This window comes from Neofelis nebulosa, chromosome 1, assembly GCF_028018385.1.
Source record: "Neofelis nebulosa isolate mNeoNeb1 chromosome 1, mNeoNeb1.pri, whole genome shotgun sequence".
NCBI classification, from domain to species: Eukaryota; Metazoa; Chordata; class Mammalia; order Carnivora; family Felidae; genus Neofelis; species Neofelis nebulosa.
The window spans coordinates 28,969,616-28,995,934 of record NC_080782.1 but is presented as its reverse complement, the minus strand read 5'-3'; the positions used below and the strand labels follow the sequence as shown (position 1 = coordinate 28,995,934).

General features: G+C 38.4%; 1 protein-coding gene and 1 pseudogene across 4 annotated transcripts in view; both read left to right on the top strand.

Annotated features, from left to right (window-relative positions):
* Positions 1 to 17,482, top strand: part of LOC131504748 (UDP-glucuronosyltransferase 3A2-like) — a 47,142-nt gene extending 29,660 nt beyond the window's left edge. For 3 of the 4 annotated variants that reach the window (XM_058717457.1, XM_058717435.1, XM_058717450.1), the window contains 4 exons: positions 4,930 to 5,461; positions 11,097 to 11,328; positions 12,648 to 12,867; positions 13,983 to 17,482. In XM_058717457.1, the coding sequence (XP_058573440.1) occupies positions 4,930 to 5,461; positions 11,097 to 11,328; positions 12,648 to 12,867; positions 13,983 to 14,259 (1,261 nt within the window). In that variant the 3' untranslated portion in view covers positions 14,260 to 17,482. The remainder of the gene's footprint in view (positions 1 to 4,929; positions 5,462 to 11,096; positions 11,329 to 12,647; positions 12,868 to 13,982) is intronic. The other variant, XM_058717444.1, reaches the window with a different exon arrangement.
* A 4,978-nt stretch (positions 17,483 to 22,460) lies between these two features.
* Positions 22,461 to 26,319, top strand: part of LOC131514713 (UDP-glucuronosyltransferase 3A1-like) — a 31,890-nt pseudogene continuing 28,031 nt past the window's right edge.

Here is a 26,319-nt window from a genome sequence, read left to right as displayed (position 1 = left end):
TCTTCCTTAGAAATTTTGTTTGCTAGTAGGTGGTCATAAAATATGGCTTTTTTTATAAAGTCATTTTCCTTAGTCAAACTAGACTCCAAATTTTCTCATATATAAGAGATCTGATCTAAAGTACTGATTTGAAATTTTGTCTATATCATCTTGTTATTGATACATTTTTAAATTCTATATCTCATCTCTTCTTCTTTAAACTGATTACCTTGAAGGCCGTTTTTTTTTTAATGTTTATTTTATTTTTGAGAGAGAGACAGTGAGAGCAGGGGAGAAGCAGAGAGAGAGGGAGACACAGAATCCGAAGCAGGCTCCACGCTCTGAGCTGTCAGCACAGAGCCTGACGCGGGGCTGGAACTCACAGAACGTGAGATCATGACCTGTGCTGAGGTCGGACGCTTAACCGACTGAGCCACCCTGCCGCCCTGAAGGCTGGTTTTATATACATGTCACATATGGTATAATACACCAAGCACAGTGCTTTCCTATATTTTTTTAATTAACTTAATTTCTGACATGATTAATGTTCTACTTTTGAGGAATTTGTACTTCATATTTTAAATTTGTCACCAATATTTAGCAGCACTGTTTGGGTAAAATCACTTAAAATACAATAGAGAATAATTTCAGCTAATCACCTGTTATCACATGAAGTTGATTTTAACCCCCAGGTGTAGATCTGCATATTGCCAATGAGTTCTCACCTGTGGGCTTTCTTTCAGTGGGCTGACATAGTGTAGTGTTGTACAGGTTACAGGTTGGCCAGGCCATTGATTCTCTTAGTTCTTCATTCAAATGGTAGGCCCATGGGTCACCAAAATACTTGTACCTGTAACCTCTGGTCAGGAACATTCTCATCTATTTGTCCCTATGCTGCATAAAAAGGATCATTTTCCTTGCAGGCACTGATGCAAAAACATTGAAGCAGAATGGTTCCTGGAACAGTGCCATAGACCAGAGTCTTAATAGATATTGGTAAAATTTTAGCATGAACTTTTGTGAATACTCCAGCTGGGTATGAAGTGGAAAGGATAGTAGTTAGCTTCACAAAGGCTTTTATTTTTGTTTGTTTTAAATGTTAATCTTTTCTGGTAGGAAGACGTAAATCTCATGTTCAGCTTAGAATTAGAATTCAAATATTGCCATCAGAAAGTTCCTTGTGTGAGGCAATCTATCAAATTCAGGCTATTCTCAATTTCAACTAAAAGGGCTATATCATGAATATTGATGTCATGAGGTTATTTCCACAGTTCACTTAGGAAACAGGACAGTCACTGATAAAAAGTTAGTATACAAATGAAAGTTAAAGAGAGCATCACACCTAAAGGAAACAGAAGCAGAACAGCAAAGACACCCCAAACCCAGCAGAAGAAGAGAAATAATAAAGATCAGAGCAGAAAGAAACAATATAGAATCTAAAAAAACTGTAGAGCAGATCAATGAAACCAAGAGTTGGTTGTTTGAAAAAATAAACAAAATTGATAAATCTTTTGCCAGGCTTCTCAAAAAGAAAAGGGAGAGGACCCAAATAGATAAAATCATGAATGAAAATGGAATTATTACAACCAATCCCTCAGATATACAAGAGATTATCAGGGAATACTATGAAAAACTATATGCCAACAAACTGGACAACCTGGAAGAAATGGACAAATTCCTAAACACCCACACACTTCCAAAACTCAAACAGGAAGAACTAGAAAATTTGAACAGACCCATAACCAGTGAAGAAATTGAATCAGTTATCAAAAATCTCCCAACAAATAAGAGTCCAGGACCAGATGGCTTCCCTGGGGAATTCTACCAGACATTTAAAGCAGAGATAATACCTATTCTTCTCAAGCTGTTCCAAAAAATAGAAAGGGAAGAAAAGCTTCCAGACTCATTCTTTGATGCCAGCATTACTTTGATTCCTAAATCAGACAGAGACCCAGCAAAAAAAGAGAACTACAGGCCAATATCCCTGATGAATATGGATGCAAAAATTCTCAATAAGATAGTAGCAAATCGAATTCAACAGCATATAAAAAGAATTATTCACCATGATCAAGTGGGATTCATTCCTGGGCTGCAGGGGGGGTTCAACATTCACAAATAAATCAGTGTGATACATCACATTAATAAAAGAAAAGAAAAGAAACATATGATCCTGTCAATCAGTGCAGAAGAAGCATTTGACAAAATTTAGCATCCTTTCTTAACAAAAACCCTTGAGAAAGTCGGGATAGAAGGAACATACTTAAGCATCATAAAAGCCATTTATGAAAAGCCCATAGCCAATATCATCCTCAATGGGGAAAAAATGACACGACAGAGATGTCTACTTTCACCACTGTTGTTTAACATAGTGTTGGAAGTGCTGGCATCAGCAATCAGACAAAAAACGAAATAAATAAGTATCCAAATCGGTAAAGAAATCAAACTTTCATTTTTCACAGATGACATGCTACTCTACATGGAAAACACGAAAGATTCCACCAAAAAGCTGCTAGAAGTGATACATGAATTCAGAAAAGTCGCAGGATACAAAATTAATGTACAGAAATCAGTTGCATTCTTATACACTAACAATGAAGCAACAGAAAGACAAATAAAGAAACTGATCCCATTCACAATTGCACCAAGAAGCATAAAATACCTAGGGATAAATCTAACCAAAGTTGTAAAAGATCTGTATGCTGAAAACTATAGAAAGCTTATGAAGGAAATTGAAGAAGATATAAAGAAATGGAAAAACATTCCTTTCTCATGGATTGGAGAGTAAATATTGTTAAAATGTCAACACTACCCAAAGCAATCTACACATCTAATGCAATCCAAAACAAAATTGCACCAGTGTTCTTCTCGAAGCTAGAACAAGCAATCCTAAAGTTTGTATGGAACCACAAAAGACCCCAAATAGCCAAAATAATATTGAAAAAGAAAACCAAAGCAGGAGGCATCACAATCCCAGACCTTAGTCTCTACTACAAAGCTGTCATCATTAAGACAGCATGGTATTGGCACAAAAACAAACACATAGACCAATGGAATAGAATAGAGACTCCAGAATTGGACCCACAAATGTATGGCCAACTAATCTTTGACAAAACAGGAAAGAATATCCAATGGATAAAAGACAGTCTCTTTAACAAATGGTGCTGGGAGATCTGGACAGCAACATGCAGAAGAATGAAACTAGACCACTTTCTTACATCATTCAGAAAAATAAACTCAAAATGGATGAAGGACCTGAATGTGAGACAGGAAACCATCAAAACCCTAGAGATGAAAGCAAGAAAAAGCTCTCTGACCTCAGCCGCAGCAATTTCTTACTTGACACATCTCCAAAGGCAAGGGAATTAAAAGAAAAAATGAACTATTGGGACCTCACTCAAGATAAAAAGCTTCTGCACTGCAAAGGAAACAATCAACAAAACTAAAAGGCAACCGATGGAATGGTAAAAGATATTTGCAAATGACGTATTGGATAAAGGGCTAGTATCTAAACAGAAGAGACTCATAAATATGGAGAACAAACTGAGGGTTGCTGGAGGGGTTGAGGGAGGGGGGATGGGCTAAATGGGTAAGGGGCACTAAGGAATCTCTTCCTGAAATCATTGTTTCACTATATGCTAACTAATTTGGATGTAAATTTTAAAAAATAAAGAAGAAAATTAAAACAATTATAGAAAATGTTTAATATATAATATTAAATGGAAGAAATGGTATGTAAAAAAATTAAAAAAATAAATAAAAATAAAAAATAAAATCAGAAATAAAAGACATCCAGATGGCCAACAGGCACATGAAAAGATGCTCAATGTCACTCTTCATCAGGGAAAGACAAATCAAAACCACATTGAGATATCACCTCACACCAGTCAGAGTGGCTAAAATGAATAAATCAGGAGACTATAGATGCTGGAGAAGATGTGGAGCAATGGGAACCCTCTTGTACTGTTGGTGGGAATGCAAACTGGTGCAGCTGATCTGGAAAACAGTGTGGAGGTTCCTCAAAAAATTAAAAATAGATCTACCCTATGACCCAGCGAAAGCACTGCTGGGAATTTACCCAAGGGATACAGGAGTGCTGATGCATAGGGGTACTTGTACCCATTGTTTATAGCAGCACTTTCAACAATAGCCAGATTATGGAAGGAGCCTAAATGTCCATCAACTGACAAATGGATAAAGAAGATGTGGTTTATGTATACAATGGAATATGAATTGGCAATGAGAAAGAATGAAATCTGGTCATTTGTAGCAACGTGGATGGAATTGGAGAGTGTTATGCTAAGTGGAATAAGTCAGGCAGAGAAAGACAGATACCATATGTTTTCACTCATATGTGGATCCTGAGAAACTCAACAGAAGACCAGGAGGGAGGAGAAGGGGAAAAAAAAAAGAGTTACAGAGAGGGAAGGAGGAAAACCATAAGAGACTCTTAAATATTGAGAATAAACTGAGGGTTGATGGGGGGTGGAGGGGAGGGGAAAGTGGGTGATGGGCATTGAGGAGGGCACCTGATGGGATGAGCACTGGGTGTTGTATGGAAACCAATTTGACAATAAATTTCATAGTAAAAAAAAAAAAGAATGTATCAACTAGAAATGAAACTCTAAAATCTGCTAGTGTAGGGAATGCTTTCAAAGCAGAAGGATCTTGAATTAGCTCTGATAGTGGGTGCATATGGATTGGCCAGAGAAAGGGGAGGGGAGGAGGTGAGAACCTTTCAGGAGGCAGAAACACCTGGAGCAGAGTGATCAGAGCAGAGTATTCACTGGACACTGGTAAAATGGGTGGGGGCTGCTGCCAGATATGGTCTTACTTACCTGGGGTATTTTCTTTGAGCCAAAGATTCTCCTAAGTATTGTGAAATTAACACCTCCAATGAATATTTGTCTTTAGTTTTTTTGTTTGTTTGTTTGTTTGTTTTTGTTTTTACAGGGAAGCATTTGACAACTTTGTATCATTAATGAAACAACTGGGAATTCGATGCAGTGATTTGCTAAGGAGAGGTGATATCATGGATTTCTTAAAAAATGAGAACTTTGACTTGGTATTTGTTGAAGCACTTGACTTCTGTTCTTTCCTCATTGCTGAGAAGCTTGGGAAGCCATTTGTGTCAATTCTTCCTACCCAATTTGGAAGTGTGGACCATGGGCTACCAAGTCCTTTGTCTTATGTTCCATTATTCCGTTCCTTGCTCACCGACCACATGGACTTCTGGGGCAGAGTGAGGAATTTTCTGATGTTCATTGATTTCTCCATAAAGCAAAGGCAAATCCATTCTACCATTGAGAACACCATCAAGGAACATTTCCCGGAAGGCTCCAGGCCAGTTTTGTCTCATCTTTTAAAGAAAGCAGAGCTGTGGTTTGTTAACTCTGACTTTGCCCTTGAATTTGCTAGGCCCCTGCTTCCCAACACTGTGTATGTTGGAGGCTTATTGGCCAGACCTGTTAAACCAGTACCACAAGTAAGTAAAACCTTAGTGCTCAATAGGGACTTCATGCAGAGCTCTTCAGTGCAGAGTTGGTGGCTTCCCTGCCAGTGGGAACTGGGAGTGAAGTAGGATGAGACAAACAAAACACCTAAATGTAAATTTTTATTTTTTAATTTTTTAATTTTTATTTTTCTATTCTATTTATTCTATTCTATTTTAAATTTTATATTATTTTGGTAAAAACACTTAATATGAGATCTAGCCCCTTATCAAAATTTTAACGATACAATACATAATTATTTACTGTAGGTACCATATTGGATCTCAGATCTCTAGACCTTATTTATCTCACTTATCTGTAATTCTTTCTCCATTGAATAATAGCTACCCTTTTCTCTTAAACCCTAAACCTTGGAAACCAGCTGCCACTTTTCATGTTATGAATTTGAATATTTTAAATGCTTCAGATAAGTTAACTCATGCAGTATTTGCTTACCTGGCTTATGTCACTTATCATAATATCTTTAAGTTTCATCCATGTTTTCCCATATTGCAAAATTTTCTTCTTTTTTAAAGAATACATAATATTCTTTTTAAAAGAACATATAGTATTCTTTTTTAAAGAATATAAGTATTGTTTCTTAAAGAATATAGAGAACTTTTAAAAAATATGTAGTATTTTTTAAAGAATATATATATTATATATATAATGGAATATATATCTATATCTATATCTATATCTATATCTATATCTATATATATATCTCACAATTTCTTCAACCATTCATCTTTGATGGATATTTTGTTTGTTTCCATATCTTGCTTATTGTGAATAGTGCTTCAGTGAATATGGGAATACAGACATCTCTTTGAGATCTTGATTTCCATTTTCTGTTTTTAATTTGTGGGGAAATTTCCATACTATTGTCCTTAGTGCCTTTGACATTTTTCACTCCCAACCACAGTATGTAAGGGTTGTTATTTCTCCATATCTTTAACACTAGTTGTCTTCTGATTTTTAAAAATAACTACCAATATTTGTGAATTAATAGCTCACTGTGGTTTTGATGTGTATTTCCCTGATGGCTAGTGTTGTTGAGCACTTTTTTCATATATCTGTTTGCCATTTGGCATGTTTTCTTTGGATAAATGTCTATTCAAGTCCTCCATCTATTTTTAATAGAGTTATAAGATTTTTTTCCTCTCCATTGAATTGTAAGCCTTTCTTATACATTTTGGAGATTAATCTCTTAGGATTATGGTTTATAAATGTTTTCTATTCTGTAGGTCTTCTGTTACTCTGTTGATTGTTTCTTTGCTGTGCAGAAGCTTTGTAGTTTAATGTAGTCTCATTTGTTTTGTTGTTTGTTTTGGTGTTTGTTTCTTTTGATTTTGATATTTCATTTTCTAGTTTATTGTGCTATATTTTTGAAATCAATAGCAAGACCAATACCATGAAGTTTCACCCTGTGTTTTTTTTCTAAGAGCTTCGTCGTTTCCGTTTTAGGATTAAGTCTTTAATCAATTTTGAGTTGAGTTTTTTGTATGGAGTAAGGTGAGGGTCCAGTCAACCTCGGTGAGAGGTTGTTTTCATAACTATCTGCCAACTTTGGTGAGACTGGTTACACAATTGCCTGGGGTACAGTTAGTTTTTAGTTATTTTTATTTTTATCTTTTAAGTACTTCAAATAAAATATTTTTAAAATATTTCTGTACAGAATGAAAGCATGGAACTTCCTATTCTAATGTCATGTTGTGCTCTTTTCAGTTTTAAATAATAGATTTAAATTAATCTTATAATTATCAAAAGATAGTAAAGGTGATTTTAAGTGGTCCCCCAGAATGGTAGTTCTAACAGTGTAGTGCTGGATGGAGTCAATTACAGCCCAATGGAACAATGGGGTATAGGTTGGGAATTGGGAACAACCAAACCATGAAGAGGATGGAGAAACCGTTATAAAGAATTGACAAAACTGTATTAATGCTCATTTTTAGGTGATTAAATCAGAAACTTCCTAGGGGGCCTGGTGGCTCATTTGGTTAAGCATGTGACTGCGGCTCAGGTCATGATCTTACCATTCGTGAGTTGGAGCCCCGCATTGGGCCCTGTGCTGACAGCTCAGAGCCTGGGGCCTGCTTCAGGTTCTGTGTCTCTCTGTTTCTGCCCCTCTTATGCTCGCACTCTGTCTCTGTCTCTCTGTTTCAAAAATAAATAAATGTAAAAAAATTTCCTAAGAATAATCTAGGAATTATTATATGCTATATATTATATAGCATAATATATGCTAATTAATATCACACAAAATAGACTTCAGTCAAAAAGTTCACAGGAGGTAAAAATATTTTATAAATAGTTTAATATAACAAATCAATCAATGTAATACATTAGAGTGGAAGGAATAAAAAAACACATCATGTCAATATATGCAGAAAAGATATTTGACTAAATGAATACCCTTTCATGATAAAAACAAAACTAAGGGTAAAAAAGGTACTTCTTCACATGACAAAGAGTATTTACTGGAACACTCACAGCTAACATCATATTCTTTATGATAGACAGAAATTGTGCTGCCTCAGGTCAGTAGTCTAAGATGCCCACTGCTACTTAAATATGCCATAGACAGAGCAAGTAGGCAAGAAAAAGAAATTCCAAATTGGAATGGACAATGTCAAAATAGCTTACTTTTTTTATATGACATAATTCTGTCTATAGAACATCCCAAAGACTTCACACACCAAAAAGAAACTACTAGATGTTAAACAAATCTAGCAAAGTTGCAGGGAAAATATCAACATGGAAATAGGACTTGTGTTTCCATACACTGGCTAGGAACAACCTGAAAATGAAATCAAGTAAAGTATTCTGCTTACAACAGCATCCAATTAAACTGAGGAGGTGAAAGACATGTATGTTCACTGTACACTACAAATTTCCTGAGAGAAATTAAGAAAGACCTAAATAAATAAAAAGATATCTCTAGATCATGGGTTATGATACTTAATATTGTTAAAAGAGCAATACTACTGAAAATTATCTACAGATTTGATCTAATCCTTATCAATAGTTTAATAGCCTTTTTTATAGATGAAAAAGGCAGTTTTCAAATGCATATGGAAATGAAGAGACCCTGAATAACCAAAGCAATAACAAAAAGAAGAATGACTCATACATCTGTGACTAATTGATTTTTACAAGGATGCCAAAAACAACCAATGCAGTCTCTTCAGACTCTCTTCAGAAAATGGTGCTGAGACCATTGGATATTTGTTCACATTGAAGGGAATGTATTTTGAGCCTTCCTCACACCACATACCAATATGAACTCCAAATGGATCAATGGCCTAAATAAAGAGCTAAAAGCCATAAAATTCTTAGAAGACAAGAAAGGGATAAATCTACACAGACTTGGATTTGGCAATGAATTTGTAGATGTGACACCAAAGGATGAGTAACAAAGGAAAAAATACATAAATTGGACTTCATCAGAATAAAAAACTTCTCTGTATCAAGGTAGAATGCAAGTTTGTCTTCTCACTGCCACATTTTAGCCTCATACTGGAAGTCCTAAGTAAAGCATTAAGACAAAAAAGGAGATAAAAGGCATATAGATTAGACAGGAGGAAATAACGTGGTTTTGTTCACAGATGGCATGATGGTCCATTTAGAAAATCTGAAAAGTCATAAAAAATCCTAGAATTAGTAAGCAATTGGAGCAATGCCACAGGATACTAGTTTAATGTATAAAATCATCCTTTTCTTATATATCAGCAATGAATGGAGGAATATGAAATTAAAAACAATATACTATTTACATTAGCACTACCAAAAATGAGATCTTAGGAATAAATAAAAAATATGTATATATACAAGATTAAATGAGGAAAACTACAAAACTCTGAAGAAAGAAAGAAATTAAAGAACTAAATAAATGGAGAGTAAGTCCATGTTCATGGGTAAGAAGACTCAATATTGCCAAGATATTAGTTCTTTGAAAATTGATCTATACATTCAATGCAATCCCAATCAAAACCTCTGCAACTATTTTGTGGATATTAATTTAAAAAATTTTTAAATTTGCACGGAGAGGCAAAAACCCTAAAAAGCCAACACAATATTGAAGATGAAGAACAAAGTTTGAGGAGTGATATTGTCAACTTCATGACTTACTATAAAGCTACAGTAATCAAAATGGTATGATATTGGCAAAAGATTAGAAGTCAATGTAACAGAATAGAGAAGCCAAAATAGACCCACATAAATTTAGTGGGCTGATGTGTCATAAAGGAGTAAAGACAATAGTATAGAGAAAGCAGACTTTCAAAAACCAACAGTGCTGGAAAAATGATCTGACTACATAGAAAATTAATTAGCCTCAGATCCTACACATTCAAGAAAATTAACTTAAAACAGACCGTAAACCTTAATATAAAAAGCAAGTGCAAAGTATGAAACTTTTAGAATATGATATCAGAAAAGAATCTAGAGGACCTAGGGTTTGGTGAAAACTTTTTAAATGAAAAACCTAAGTCATGATCTATGAAAGAAAGAGTTGATAAGTGTGCTAAGTTGAAATTAAAATTTCTCTTCTGGGCAGGAATTATCAAGAGAATGAAAGGAGGTGGAACAGAACACAACCAAATGTTTGGAACAGATCTGTTAAAAACTATTATTCAAAATATTCAAATAAACACAGACACAAATATACACAATATACAAAGAACTATTAAAATTTAACAATTAAAACCAGTATTTTAAAACTGGACTGGGGCGCCTGGGTGGCTCAGTCGGTTAAGCGTCCGACTTCAGCTCAGGTCACGATCTCACATTCCGTGAGTTCGAGCCCCGCGTCGGGCTCTGGGCTGATGGCTCAGAGCCTGGAGCCTGCTTCCGGTTCTGTGTCTCCCTCTCTCTCTGCCCCTCCCCCGTTCATGCTCTGTTTCTCCCTGTCTCAAAAATAAATAAACGATAAAAAAAAATGCACGGAACACCTTACCAGAACTGTCAACAAAGAAAACACAGATGGCTCATAAGCATATGAAGGAGACACATGACAGATATTTTCCCAGCATTACCTCAGTTTCCAGAAGGCCTACTGCCCCTACTGGTCTAGGACATCAAGTGGCACTCTCCCAGGCACTAGCACCCTGGTCTGACATTGGAACACTCCTAAGTGACCACATATCCCCAGAACTAGGATGAGGGATGAGGATCACCCTTGTTCTGGGGCCATGTTGTTAATGAAGAAAGAAGTTTCCACCACCTGTACTTTCCTCTTCTTAAAACATTGTTAAATCGACATTCTGAATCTAGGTGTTGGTGCTACAGTATGTGTTAAGTGCCTTATGTGCAATGTGGGCTATTGTGATAGTGGCTGGACACCTAAGGCTCTCTACACATACATTTGTGATTATTGAAGGTATTCATATGGTATGGCGTGTCCTGAGATCTCAGAAAAATGACTTCAAAGCCACCAGACACAATGGATACGAGCACAGTGAAGAGTGCACTGAGCTGTTCCCAGGGCTATGAGAACAATTTCAAGACAGTGAGCTCTAGGTACTGACAGGAGGGCATATTCAGTTAATAGTTGACTTTCATTTCATGAATGTCTAGGCTTTCATAAACAACTTTGTTCACATCCTGTCCTTTCTCACTTCTCTCCAGGAATTTGAGAATTTCATCAGCAAGTTTGGAGACTCTGGTTTTGTCCTTGTGGCCCTGGGCTCCATAGTGAGCACCTATCAGTCCCAGGAAGTTCTCATGGAGATGAACAGTGCCTTTGCTCATCTGTCTCAAGGTGTGATATGGAAATGTAAGCCATCTAAGTGGCCCAAAGACGTCAAATTGGCAGCAAATGTGAAAATTGTGGACTGGCTTCCTCAGAATGACCTCTTGGGTAAGGACTACCCAGATCTATTTCTCTCTTTCCATTTATGTAACTTTAGGGCTCTACTAGGCACCCCAGCAGCCTGTGAAGGAGCAGATGGTAGCTAAAGGTAATGTCTAGAGGGTAGGAATGGAGCAGCCAGCTGGAGTTCTTGGGATATTAGGTATACTTCCCAAATGGCTAAAATTTCCATGTTTTCTTCTTCCTTTCTATTCCTGATACCTTCAGTCAGAAGTGATATTATCATGCCATTATTTTGACCCTATCATATTTGGCACTGAACAACATTGCCTAAATACAAAGACAGTTTATGGACTCTGAGAACACATATCAAGGGCCATACTACCAGTGTTTTCCAGGCATCTTGAGCACCTGTTAGGCTTTATGCCATTGTAGAAACACACTCCCACACTTACTGGTTCATCCTCCTTTGCTGCAAAAGATGTACTCATACTTTCACAAGGTTTCTGTTAACTGTCTGAAGAGTGTACTAAAATATCTGAATGTCAAGCTGAATAACCTCTCAGCTTTTTACCTGGTTCAACAAATTCTCTGGTAACAGAGAGCTAGATGGTTCTGCACATTTTTTTCAGAAGGCATGGGGTATGTAAAAAGATTCTGATTTTCAAAGAAACACAAATAAATTCTGATGGACATCCCTGTTGAGAGGCAGTGTTGGAGATGAACTCTTTGTTATCAACACTTGTTTTAGTTTTCTCTAAAGAAGGGTGGAGTAAGCACACAGGAACTGGAAATACTGAGATGGGTGGTCCCTCATTCTCTGCTTTAGAGGATTTCCTATGGAATTGAATAGAAAGCATTTGAGGTGTAAGTTTGATGAATGTCACATGATTATGTGTCGTCAATGAAAGTGTTAAGACTTCAGATAACAGGGAAGTGAATGGACAGTGAAAGAGAGAGGGTGAAACCTGGAGAGTGAGAGATGGAAACAGAGATAGAGTGAGATACCAAGAGAGACAACAGGGATGGGAGACGCAAGACAGATGTAGCATTGAGAGAAAAGAATGGATGGATGAAAGGATGGATATGGGAGGAGGATTATTTCTTGCTAAGCACTGTTCTCTGCAGATTTCTTTGGGTTCTTATTCCCACATGGATTGTTTTAAGGAATCTCTGTACAGAGACAAGGCCAGAATCTTGTATCTTGGAATATGCACCCTTGAGTGTGTCCTAAGCTAAATCAGTATATCAGTTTCTCCAACAAAATTTGAGATCTCTTTGTATTTTTTTTCTGCCCTTGCTACTTTATCAGATGTTCTGAAAATTTTCACCCTGAAATATTCTGCTCTGTTCCTGATTTACAACAGCTCACCCACGCATCCGTCTTTTTGTCACTCATGGTGGGATGAATAGCATAATGGAGGCCATCCAACATGGTGTACCCATGGTAGCGATTCCTGTCCTTAAAGAACAGGCTGAAAACATGGTCCGAGTAGAAGCCAAAAAGTTTGGTGTCTCTATCCAGCTAAAGCAGATCAAGGCAGAGACATTGGCTCTGAAGATGAAGGAAGTCATAGAAGACAAGAGGTATGGAGCTCTTTGGGCTTGTGGTCACTTAGGCTGAATGAAGGCATCAAATACGAAGGGTGCTGTGTGGCACACTTTTGCAATAACAGCTGGAACTTCCAGGACACGGAATATGTATGTGACGCTAACATCTGACCTGTTACCTTTGAGAGCAAGACTAGGCATTTAGGTTAGATATTGAGAACGAGTTCTACTCAACTATAAGTAGGACTGTGACCTACTTATATAGGGTTTCTGAGAGGTGTTATATTTTAAGGGTGCTTATAATTTAATTACTTAAGGCAGAAGGTTGCCTTTCAGTCCCCCAATATGCCACACTGTTTCCTGCCTCAGGCCCTTTGTCAGTGTTGCTCTCTAAAACATCCTTCCTTCTCCTCTCAGGACTGGCACCTTCATGACAGTCGGACTAATCTCCAATGCCCTTTCCTCAGAGAGGCAGTCTTTATCTAACAGTCCTAACTGCACTCTTCTCCCATTCCCTTCAATCATAATTTCATTTTTCCTTCTTATCGCTTCTCAGGATCAGCAACTACCCCATCCCCATTTCTTTCTGTTTTAATTTATTGTGTGTCCCTCACACTATAGAGAGTAAGCTCTCCTAGATGGCCAAGTGTGTCTCTTGTGTTCCCATATTCCCAGGGCCTAGTAAAGGGCCTGCTACAAAGTAAGGATGAATTTATGTTAAGTGAATCAGTAAAAGGGCCCATGATGTCCTAGGTAAATTCCCATCCAGCACAATGATCTGATAACCAGGATGAACTGAATAACTTATTAGGGTCTCCAGGACATCTATACTGAGTGGGTTATATGTTACATCCCATATATTCATATCTACTCTTCCCTTTATCAACCATAAGCTTCCTGGGTAGAGATTTGACTTTACAACTTAGTCCCTATTTTATAGTTTAGCACTTTTAGCACTAATCATGTATCTTTGCATGGAGACGCTAGTTTGAGCTTTTCAATGGGACCAACTGGACGGTGGTAATGCCAGGCCAACAACTTTTCCTTGAAAATGAGTCTTCTGTGCATGCAGAAGAAAGCATGTGTGACACAAGGTCTCTAAGACTTCTGAGACCACAGAAGTAATGCCCTGCCTCTGTGTCTGCCAACAGGTACAAGTCAGCAGCGGTGGCCGCCAGCATCATCAGGCGCTCCCACCCCCTGACCCCTGCCCAGAGGCTGGTGGGCTGGATCGACCACATCCTCCAGACAGGGGGTGCGGCCCACCTCAAGCCCCATGCCCTGCAGCAGCCGTGGCATGAGCAGTACCTGCTGGACGTCTTCTTGTTCCTGCTGGTGGTCACCCTGGGCACCCTGTGGTTCTGCGGGAAGCTGCTGGGCATGGTGACCAGGTGGCTGTGTGGGGCCAGGAAGCTGAAGAAGGCCTGATGGGGATATAATGTCGATGGTTGTCTCAGGACCCACTGGTTGTACAAGGCTTCCAACAAACACAGGACACTGCTGGTGTCTTTCCCATATTGGCACTTTAGGGTGGAACACAAATATCTCCTCATTATAATCTGCCTCTGCTTAGAAATTCTTATGAAGTAATCTTGGGATCTTTTTTAAAATTGTGGTAAAATTTATATTATGTAAAATTTACCATTTTAACCATTAAGTGTACAGTCGTTGGCATTAAGCACATTGATGTTATCATGCAAACCTCACTACCATTCATTCCAGAACTGTTTTCATAATCCCAAATTCAAACTCCATGATAATCAAACAGTAAATACTCATAACCCTGTCCCCACCTCCATGACCCCACAGGCTCCTGCCAACCCCCATTCTACTCTCTGTGTCTGTGAATTTTATCTTGGCTTCTTGACTTGCCCCTCATCAATGGCCTCCTCACTCAGATCCAGGCCTTCATCCGACAGCCCTGCTTTCCTCCCCATTCCATGTCCCTAGACACAGGGCCCTGCTTACTTCACTGTTGCTCTCTGGACACTTTTCTCTCTCTGATCTTTCTCTATCCTCACTTTTTATGGCATGACATAAGATCTTGGCCACTTGTTCCAGTTTGGGTCTCTTTCCTCTTGCGTCTCCTTCTCACCTCACGTCCAAGCTCAGGAAGCCTCACCTCTGTCTGTCCTGCAGTTAGGCAGGGGTGACCCTCCCTGGACTCCACTTGTGGTCTCTGTGCTGAGTCCCCTCCTATGAAGAGCACCTCCTTTGCTCTCAGACCTGGAGCCTGCCTTTCAGCCACAGCTGATGCTGTGTTTTTCACTTGTCACAATTACCTTCTCAATTTCTCACTCTTAAAAATGTAGTCATGGTGACCTCAAGTCAGATCCCAGACCTCTGCGTGAGGCCCTGGGGCCCAGGTCCAGTGACCATGGCCATTCTCAGGACTTTGTTGATTTAGGAAACATCTTTCTGCCACCCTACTGTGGCATAAATAGGAAGTAACCCACTATGTATAGCAATTACATTCAGTTCCTAGCAACATACACCAGAAAAAGAGTGTATTAACCACCAGGGTTATTTTTTGTTTTCTTGTTTGCTTCTTTGATAAGGACTGGTGTGGTGGCTCCATCTTACTGTCTGTAGATTTTGCTCCATTTTTTTTTTTTTTTGACTTTTTGATGTTCTTTACTAGACATCAGGCTCCCACTCTGGTAGGTTCCCTTTATAATATATTTTACTTTCAAGTGATTATGTGCTGATATTTGCTTTTGCATTTACAGATGGAATTATATTTCTCCTTTAAAGTTTCAAATGTATGCTATCTTGTGGGTTATAACACAGTGAAGAAAATAGTAGATATGCAGGATGGTCCCAGAAAGCATAGTTTGACTGCTTAATTCTAGGGTTGTGCCCACATCTTGAAATAATTCAAATAGAGGATGAAGCAGCTGCTACCAATACTTCTTGCAGATGTGGAAAGAGGCCCATCCTTACCAAGGTCAGGATAGGATTTTCTGGGTAGAATGTGAAGTGGTGCCAGGTGTCTACCGAGTCCTGTGAGTTCTCATGCTGCACGATGTCACTTATAGTCCCAAGCACATCACATGACGATGTGTGTGTGTGTGTGTGTGTGTGTGTGTGTCTGTTATTCAAGGTTTAATTTTTGTAATTCTTTAAAAAAAGTGTTTATTTATTTATTTTGAGAGAGAGAATATGAGCGAGCAGGGGAGGGGTAGAGAGAGAGGGAGAGAGAGAATCCTGAGCAGGCTGTGTGCTGTCAGTGCAGAGCCCAACCTAGGGCTCGATTTCATGAATTGTTAGATCATGACCTGAGCTGAAATCAAGAGTCAGATGCTCAACTGATTGAGTCACTCAGGTGCCCCTATTTCTGTAATTTTTATGAATGAAATCTCTAAAATTTGTCTTTGGCAATAGTGCCTTGAAAGGCAGACCTGAAGCTTTTTCTGTGTTGTGATTACAAAGAAAAGCCAAGATTTCTTACCTTCATAATCAACAAACGGATATAAGGATCAGGCTTTCAGATGCTGATTCCCTTTTCCATTCCTACCACATCATCATCTTTGAACACTTGTAATTCAGTGATGCCAACTCTCTGCCTGCTGCTTCCTGGGCTTTGCTTTCATCCAGCACATCTGATCAAAGGAAGCTGTGAGTGGGGATGATGCCTCTAGTCTGGATCCATTGAAACCTTCTCCACTGGACTGTGTCAGCATGGTTTTGACAGTATGGACATCTGATCTCATCATTTCCTGGTTAAGATCCTTTCCTGGCTCTCATTGCATGTAATACAAGCCCTCTGTGGTTTGTGTCTGGCTACCATTCCAGGAGCATCTTGAAAACTTGGAAATAGACCCATGCAGACATGTTTACTTGATTTATGACAAATCTCTTCAGCAAATTTTACTGGAATAACTGATATCTGAATGGTCTTTGATTTTTACTTAATGGCACACACAGAAAAACATTGACTGTTACTGCATACCATACAGTATGCAAAGTAAGACGTTTGATAAATTGGACTTTATCAAAATGAACGACCTTCACTCTTCTAGAGACATGCGTAAGAAGACAAAAGTATAAGCCATAAACTGGGAGAAAATATTGCAACACATTTCTCAGAGAACTTGTATCTAGAATATTCAAACAAATCTTACAACCAGTACAAACATGGACAAAAAAAGCTTGACCAGACACTTCACAAAAGAAAATATGCAAATGGCCAATAATCACATGAAAAAGTGGATACAGCAGTCATTTAGAGAAATGCAAAATAAAACCTCAATATCACAACACATCTACCAGGCCGGCTAAAATTAATAGGACTGATCATATCAATAGTGAGCAATAAGACAGAGCTACTGGAACTCATACCCGTTCCATTGCTGAGGAGAACGTGAAATGGTGCAGCCACATAGGAAAATCGCTCTGTAGTTTCTCAGTTAAGCATATACTTGCCACATGACCCAGCATTACTTGTAGGTATTTACTTAAGTTCATGAAAACATATGTCCACTTGAAAGTCTATACACAAATGTTCATAGCAGCTTTATTTATAATGGCCCCAGATTAAGAAAAATTACATGCCCATCAATAGGTGAATGAAATGACATTGTGTTGTATCCATGTAATGAATGCAGTTTGTTGCATACAAATTACACTTTAAAATTGATTTGAAAATCTCTATGTGTGAGATGTGTTTTTTTAAAGATGTTTATTTATTCATTTTGAGAGAGAGACAGAGCACAGGTGAGGGGCAGAGATGAGAATCCAAAGCTGGAAGCACAGAACAAGAGATGAGGCTCGATCCCACCAACTGTGAGATCATGACCTGAGTGCTTAACAGACTGAGCTACCCAGGCACCCTTGTATGAGATGTGTTTTTAAGTGTCTTCCTCTTGTGTACTTTAAAATGTAGTGTTCACCAATTATTGTTGCATTACATATAATTGGAAATGCAAATACATTTTAATTTCTAGAATAATAGAACTAGTACAACTTTGATGAAGGAGGAGAAATGTGTGTATAAGAAATGGAGTTACTTCTTAGAGAATCAGAGGACTAATGGTAAACAGACTAAGGAAGGAATCAAGTTCACATACTCAGACCTAATCCAAATTTATTTTGTGTGTGAGACCTGTAGTCTCTCTGTAATTATAAAATAACACATTCAGAAATGATAAAAACAGGCAAAATATTTAATTTGTTGACATCTAATGGGCATGGAACATGACACACATGAAGGATCTACATATAAAATGCATATATTTGGAGGTATGTGTTAGAATGTCAAAATGAAGTTCAATCTGTCATTTATGTTTCTTTTCACTATGTAGTGATTCTTTCACTGACATGTTTCTACCATTACCACTAACCATGATCACGTATTGATTCTTTGTTTGCCTAGCTACACTAAATACTCTATGGATGTGATTTTCCCCCATGTCAATCTTCTGTTGTTTGGTTTATCACATTGTGATAAACACATCTTGCAGGCACTGTGAGATGACTACTTGTTTAAGTGTCAACCAATTATCTATGCAAAAGGAGGTAAATGGAATTACTTGTTGTTTTAAGCAAACTTCTTTCTACTTAGCTCAAGGAACTAGCTATTTCTGAAAAGCGGATTTCATATTGTGAATGTCCTTAGGACGAATGCATTTTACCCAGTTCAACAATTTGATTCAGCCAACACTGACTGCTTTCATATTTGTCAAAAGGCATCATGCTGGGCATTTTGGAAGATGCAGATTCTAAGCTGAAAGTGGGTTCAGCAGACCAAGGGCAGGGCAGCAGGCCAGGGTGGAACCCTAGTCTAGAAGAGGATTCAGAGGATCCTGACTAAAATTTGGTGAAGGAGGGAATCTTGTCACACCCACCCCAACACATTGTGCTGTGCTGTACTTCTGTATCAGTGACCACACTGTGTCCTCTCTCAGAAATGCCATTCTGCTCTTGTTGGGACAAAAAGCTTCTACATGTTCTTCCTACCAAACTTTATTGTGTTCACATTAGTGTGGCTGCACTTGACTTTGACCCTCACAACAGAGCTCCCTGTATATCCTCTTTCGAAGCATTCTTCCTAATATGTTGAAATTACTTGTTAACATGTATGTCTCTCAATTTAGAAACTATAAGACCCTAACGATCAGGGACTGGGTTCCGTTTATCTTGTGCTTATAGCACATGGCATGGTGGTTCAAACAAATAATGCTGAGACGACAGGATAATCTTTTAGAAGAGAGACAATATTTGATCCATATCTCACACCATATCTAAAAGTAAACTCTAAATACATTAGATATTTAATATAAATAAATGACAACATACTGAGTCTAAAAATAAGGTGTGTGTATGGAATTACTATGGAATGACCTTGATCCCTGTGTACGGAATGATCTTTTATATGACTTAAATATTCTGAAGCAACAAAGAAAAGTTAACTAGTTTAATTCGACAATAGTAAAATGTTTTTACACAGCTAAATTACCACAAGTAGAAAAATACCATTAAAAAAGTAGGATAAGTGTATTCATAATTTTCATCACAGTGAGATGACTACTAGTCCTAACATTTTAAAAATCTGTCAAAATTGAGGAAGGAAGCTTGTTACAAGGACACAGTGGGATCATAGATACCTATAAACCACAATGAACAAGACAATTTTAAACTAATGTGGATTGAATTCTAATCTGTTAAGTAAAAGAACATAGTCTAAAGACAATATAGTAAGCTCACTTTTATTTTTAAGTAAAGAGAAAAAGGGAGAGAATAAAAATATAATTATATCTACATGCTGTTGCTAAAAGAAGCAGAGGGATGAAAAATCAGAATCATGTGATAGATTATCTATAAAGTTGTTTTTGAATAGCGTGAAGGTCAAGGAAACAAATGGCATGTCTGCAGATTTCTGTGTTTACATAGTTTGGTCCTTGTAGGCATGTTATTATTTTTCATAACAAAGTTCTATTTATAACAAAAAATGGAGGAGAAAACTCTAAAATAGAATACAAACAGAAACAAATTAATTCAAAATATTTTCAAATGTGTAACAATTGCACTGTACCAAAAAAATGAGGGAACACAATTGCATTTTGAACACAGTACTTTGAATATATGTCTCATCAATCTAAAGAAAAAATGAACTGCAAAAGTCTACTTTTAGACTAATCTATTTTTTGAGTAGTCTATTGGGTAGAACTGATATTCACAGTTCATGGATTAGTACATGGTAACATTTTTTCAGTATGATTGAGCAGATGTGTAAATATACCAAGGATTTTGAAAGTAGATTTCTTAAATTTAGAAGGGGAGTTACTAATGTGGAAATGGAGGAGATGAAAATCACCTCTGTGGTGGTGCTGGAATTGAAGGTATTATCAGTATGGATTCACAGTTTCCCACAAATTATATGTAAACATGGTGATATAGATATGTAATATTTATATCCATCCTGTATCTATATATTTCATAACTGTCCACTGAAAAGGATTTATGAACAACAGTGCTTCATTAGCAATGAGCACTTTTGCAAACCACACCTACTTTTTATTTTTTTTTTTTTATATTTTTTTTCAAGGTTTTTTTATTTATTTTTGGGACAGAGAGAGACATAGCATGAACAGGGGAGGGGCAGAGAGAGAGGGAGACACAGAATCGGAAACAGGCTCCAGGCTCTGAGCCATCCGCCCAGAGCCCGACGCGGGGCTCGAACCCACGGACCGCGAGATCGTGACCTGGCTGAAGTCGGACGCTTAACCGACTGCGCCACCCAGGCGCCCCCACACCTACTTTTTAAAATACCATTAGGTGTCTTTGAGAAATGGAAGATTTGAAGACAGAAACAAAAAAAGTTCGAGTGGAGTCTGGAAATTGTGTGCCAGAAAGAAAGGAAAAGCTCCAAAATGGTTGAGTTTCAACAGCAGCAACCCAATACATGATAATAGAAAGAGATAATACCCCACTGAATAAATACAGAGAGATGAATAAATAATGATAATAGATTGACACAGATAGAAAATAGATAGATGATAGGTGGATAGGGACAAAGGAAAAGGTTTTGTAACAATACAATGCCACATGGAAAAAAAAACAAAACAAAAAAAAGTGCAGTTAAAAGTCACTAATTGGCCACCATGACAGCTACAATTGCTTTAAGTAAGAAACAGAACACTTGATAAAAATGAGTGAGTGAAATTTGATAGGAACAGAATATTTACACAGTTTCAAAATGTCTCCCCAAATCTGATTTCCTAATTATAGGGAAAAAAAATACCAGCTTTACAGTCAAGAATTTTGATGAACACCACCTTAAATAAGGGATAGAGTTATCATCTCTAATGATTGGACCATCTAATAATATCATGTGCTTCGCATTGAGATTCACTGAGATGGAATCAACACCACATTTGTAGTATTCCCACCAAACTCCCTAGTAACCTGAAGTATTCTGAGAAAACATCAAACAAACCCAACTGGGGATCCATCATAGAAAATAAACAGCTTGTACTCTTAAAATATCAATCACATGAAAGAAAAAGAAGGGTTGAGAAACCAGTCCTTACTAAAGGAGATGAAATACACATGATAACTAAATGCAATGTATGATCCTGAATTGGCTCCTGCACCAGAGAATTCCTGTCACAACATAGGATACTGTGTGCACAACTGGAGGGATTGAAATAAGGATTGTAGACAAAGTAATGTGATTACATTAATATTAAATGGTGTCTCCCTAATGCAGATTAATGTTTTCAGTGGGAAGATATGCTACCTGAACAGATGAAAATTGTGAATGTGCATGCATGTAATCATATAGTATGAGGGGAAAGTGGAGTAATAGGTTGGGAGAGTTTTAACACGTTTCTAATGAGAAATTTCAAACACTTAGAAGAATAGAACTTCTTGGTGCCCACTACCGAGTCCTATTTTGTCATGCCCATTCAGAATTACAGACTTAGCCTTAGAGGTTCAGTCCTTCAGGTCAAGACCTGGCCCTCCAGGGGTATTTAACACGTAGGGGACACTAGCACTTTCACCAGTAGGTACTTCCCAAAGAAACTCCCTGAGCAATAAGTGTAGGTCATTTTCTTCTTGGAATCAGCTTCTGGGATCTTGAGATTGGAAGACTCGCGGAGATTTTAAGCAGGTACCTGGGGAAATGGGGCACGGGGATGACAGTATGAGGTCAATAGTGCAGTTAGGAGGTGGGAACATTTGGGGAAAGGTCACTAAAACGGAGAAGGGTCTGAGTCACCTGAAGGTGGAGCTCACTTGGAAGTGACATCCTAAGGTCTCTATCATTCCTGGTTCAGAGTATCTTCTCTGGGGAGAGTGTGGTGATTCCAGGGACAGAGAGGGGTTAAGGAGAGCTCACTAACCCCTCTTTCCTGCTGCCTTAGCTTAGGGAGGGTGAGGACCTAATAGCCTGTGGAGCAAGCACCCAGGAGGCGGAGCAGAGGGGCCAGAAGTGACAAACAGAAGAGAAGGCAGGCAGGATCCACCTCTCACCTCTTCCCAAGCTGCCTGCCAGCGCACTTCCTTGGCAGCCAGGGCAGCGTGTGTCCCAGGGCACGCACACAGGTCACTGTGCAGGACACAGAGGCACAGAGCATAGGGCTCTGGGCACCAGGCTGGAATCTGCAGCTGGGACAGGAGCGAGCATGGTGGGGCAGCAGGCGCTACTGCTAGCTGGCTTCTTTCTGCCTGGGTTCCTGCTCTCCGAGGCTGCGAAAATCCTGACTGCTTTTGCACTGGGTGAGTGCTTAGCTGGAGAATCAGAAAGGGGCCCATCCCAGGCCCCTGTGCCAGGGCTCAGTCACAGCCTTAGGTCAGAGGATCATTCCATGTGGTGTTCTAGAGAGGGCTAGGGTCCCAGGCCAGAGGAGGGAGAGGCGTGAGAGGTCTGTGCGGTAGAATGGGATCCCTACTGCTGGGATGGGGAAGTTAGTTTTGGGCTACCAGCAGTTTCCTTTCCTCTCTTTGTATTTGCTCTGGAGCTGCTTCACATTCTGCATTCCTGGGGCCAGAATGTAGATCCAGTGCTGAGCTAGAAATCATGAGCTGCCCACCACAGGGCATGGCAGGGACTTTCAGAGGCACATGCTCAAAGTGTGGGACAGTAGAAAGTGGAAAGTGAAGTCAGTTTCAGGCTCTTGGAGGCTAAGGACAGGGGCTCCTGGGGGCAGCAGCACTAACTGGGCATGTTTCATTAATGGGAAACCTGGAGAACTGCCTGGGCAGTGGAGGGGGCCCTGGACAATCAAGTTCTTGGTGCCCCTCTCTCTTTTGCCCTTACTGCTGGAAGGTGTTGAAGGACTGTGAAGCAGTTAATTTTGTGTGAACCCAGTTGTAATGTCTTTATTTTGTCCCAAAGGGAACAGAAAGGGAACAGGAAAATTTATTAGGAAGAAGGTTTCAGAAGATGGAGTTTCCTGAAGACTTTTTTGGATCCATTCTGACAGGCTAGGGGATCTGCCCTGTCCCCTCCTCTGCCCCAGAATGCACTGGGCTCACCAACACCTTCAGGAATGGCTGTCTCTGCAGGAAGCCTTTTCTCATGCATCCATTCCTTTCTTTCTTTTTCTTTCTTTCTTTCTTTCTTTCTTTCTTTCTTTCTTTCTTTCTTTCTTTCTTTCTTTCTTTCTTTCTTTCTTTCTTTCAAGTTAGTTAACATACGGTGTGGTCTTGGCTTCAGGAATAGAACCCAGTAATTCATTTCTAAGGTATGACAGCCAGTGCTCAATCCAAAAAGTGCCCTCCTTAATGCCCATCATCCATTTAACTCATCTCCCCACCTACCACCCCTCTGGCAACCCTCAGTTTGTTGTCTGTATTTAAGTGTGTCTCATAGTTTGCCTTTCTCTCTGTTTTTATCTTCCTTCCCCTCTTCTATGTTCATCTGCTGTATTTCTCAAATTCCTCATATGAGTGAAATCATATGATAACTGTCTTTTTCTGACTTATTTTGCTAAGTATAATACACTCAGTTCCATCCAGGGGACTCATGGATTCCCTCAGTTTTATTCTTGTTTTCAAGTTTTAATAGTCCAGAGTTTCTTGATATTTTACCATTCACTGGAAATTCAGAGATTTTGAAATGGAATATATATATTTCTCTTTAGCAATAGACTTAGAGATTTGCAAAGAAGGAAACACATGATTGGATTATTTTTGTTGACCTGTTCAATACTCAGTATTAAAACTTTTGAACCTATGTTAACTACCTGCTTGGATAACTTCTCTATAGGGTTTTTATTTACAACTTTAATAAATAAATGACCTTAGAAAACTGAAGTAGGAAGTGTTTTTAATGCTTAGATGTAGTACTGTTCCAAACATAACTGTACCCACAAGTATAAGATGCTAGCCTACAGAGGACTTAATTGTCTGAAGTTCTGACTCTTTTCCTTTTCGTAAGATAACTTGCTGTACCTCTGTCTATCAGGTAGATATTCCCCAAGTGACAGATCTTCTTTATTCTGGGGGGACTGTGCAGTTACATCATTAATTCTGAGGAGCTTGTTCATACTTAAATGAAGTTCTGCCTGGAGGGACATTGTTGTGACCAGACAGTTCTACCTCTTTCAGCCAGTTAGGTTCTTCTTTCTTTGGGTAAGGAGGTAGGAGAGCAGATCAGCAGCTAATTAAGGAAATCCTTTCTTGGAATTCAGGCTTTTGATTTGGCTCATGGGCTCCTCCTTTTATCTATCCAGTAGTGATCACCCTACCTCTGGGAGCTAAAAACCCAGGATCTTAGTCTGGTGTTAGCAAGGTGAGGTCAATTTCTTATTGCTGGGGTTTATAAAGTTTAATAAAATACAAACACTTCTCTCTGAATTTTAGAATCAATTGAGAGAAAGTTACAGGAATTAGATCAAAATGCACCTTTATCTAGCTGATTGTGCAACTCTCCTTTAGATCTTCATTAACTATCAAGGCTGAGTAGTGGTTCGAAAAGACTCTGTATAATCTCTGGGTATTACTCTATTTCATTCTTTATTGTGCCTTGGGTAGTTTCCTCACATATTTGCACTGAACCATTGTCAGGAAGACTCCAACCCCAAGCTTTCTCTACCTATAGCTCTCTTTTGGTATTCTGGTACTCTGGTCTGTGGATTCTAGGTGCCATGTCCTTTCCCTAATCTGCAGTGCTCCACTCAGGGAGATGGCCAGGCCAGATGTGGGTACCTCCTCCATGAGATGTATCTTGGAAGTTTTCTCCAGCTGGCCATGAATGTCCTGTGCTACATGGTGTCCAATGTCTAAAAGAAAACATTTTAATATATATTTGGTCAGGTTTTTTTAAGTCTGTGAAGTTGAGGATGGCACTTGTTGGGATGAGTATACTGGGTGCTGTATGTAAGTGATGAACCACGAGACTCAACCCCCAAAACCAAGAGGACACTGTACACACTTATGTTAGGCAATTTGACAATGTTATATTAAGAAAATACAGTAGGAATGTCAATATGGTCCTGTCACTTTCTTGTGGCCACAGCCTGAAGTTGCTTGTCTTCATTATTTAAACCATTCTATTGAAGTAATATTGGCATATAATTAACTGGGTATATTTAAAATATATAATTTGACATATTTGGACATATACATATGCTGACATATGTATGTATATATACCTGTGAAACCATCAACATAATCAAGACAACAAATATATTTGTTCCCACACCAGACAATTTGCAATGCCCTTTTGCAATCTCCCGTCTGGGGCCTCCTACCTTTCTATTACCATTGCCAGTCAATCCCTAATATGTGCCTATGTGTTAGATTATGTCATTCAGATTTTATATCAATGGGATCATATTTTTGTTCATTGTACTCAGCATAAATATTTTTAGATTCATTCATAGTTTCTGTATGAATAGTTGTTGCTGAATAATGTTCTAGGTATGAACTACCACAGTATATTTATTTAGTTGGCTGTTGATGGGCATTAGGTATGTTTCCAGTTTCAAACTATTACTAATACACTTGCTGTGAATATTTTTGTACAAGCCTTTGTATGAACATGTACTTTCTTTTCTCTGGATTAACTGGTAGCAGTGCAGTGGCTGAACCATACTTTAACTTTCAAAGAAATGGCCATACTGTTTTCCAAAATGGCTGTAACATTCTGAATCTCACCAGAAGTGACTGCAAGTTTCATGTACACCATATCCTTGTCAGTACTTGGTATGGTTAGTCTTTTTACTTTTAGCCTTCCTTGTGTGTTTAGTCATATTTCAGTGATGTTAAGCCTTTTTTTCATGTGCTTACCTGTCAACCATGTATCTTCACTGGTAAGGTGTCAGATTTTCCCCATCCCTACATTGGGTCATTTGTTTTGTTATTATTGAGTCTTCAGAGTTCTTGATATATATTCTTGATAGAATTATTTTATCACATATATTTTATCACAAAAATATAAGCTCTGCAAATATTCTTTACAAGTCCATGACTCATCTTTTTATTCTTTTAGTCATGTCCTTTGAAGACCACAATATTTAATTTGTAAAATGTAGTTCA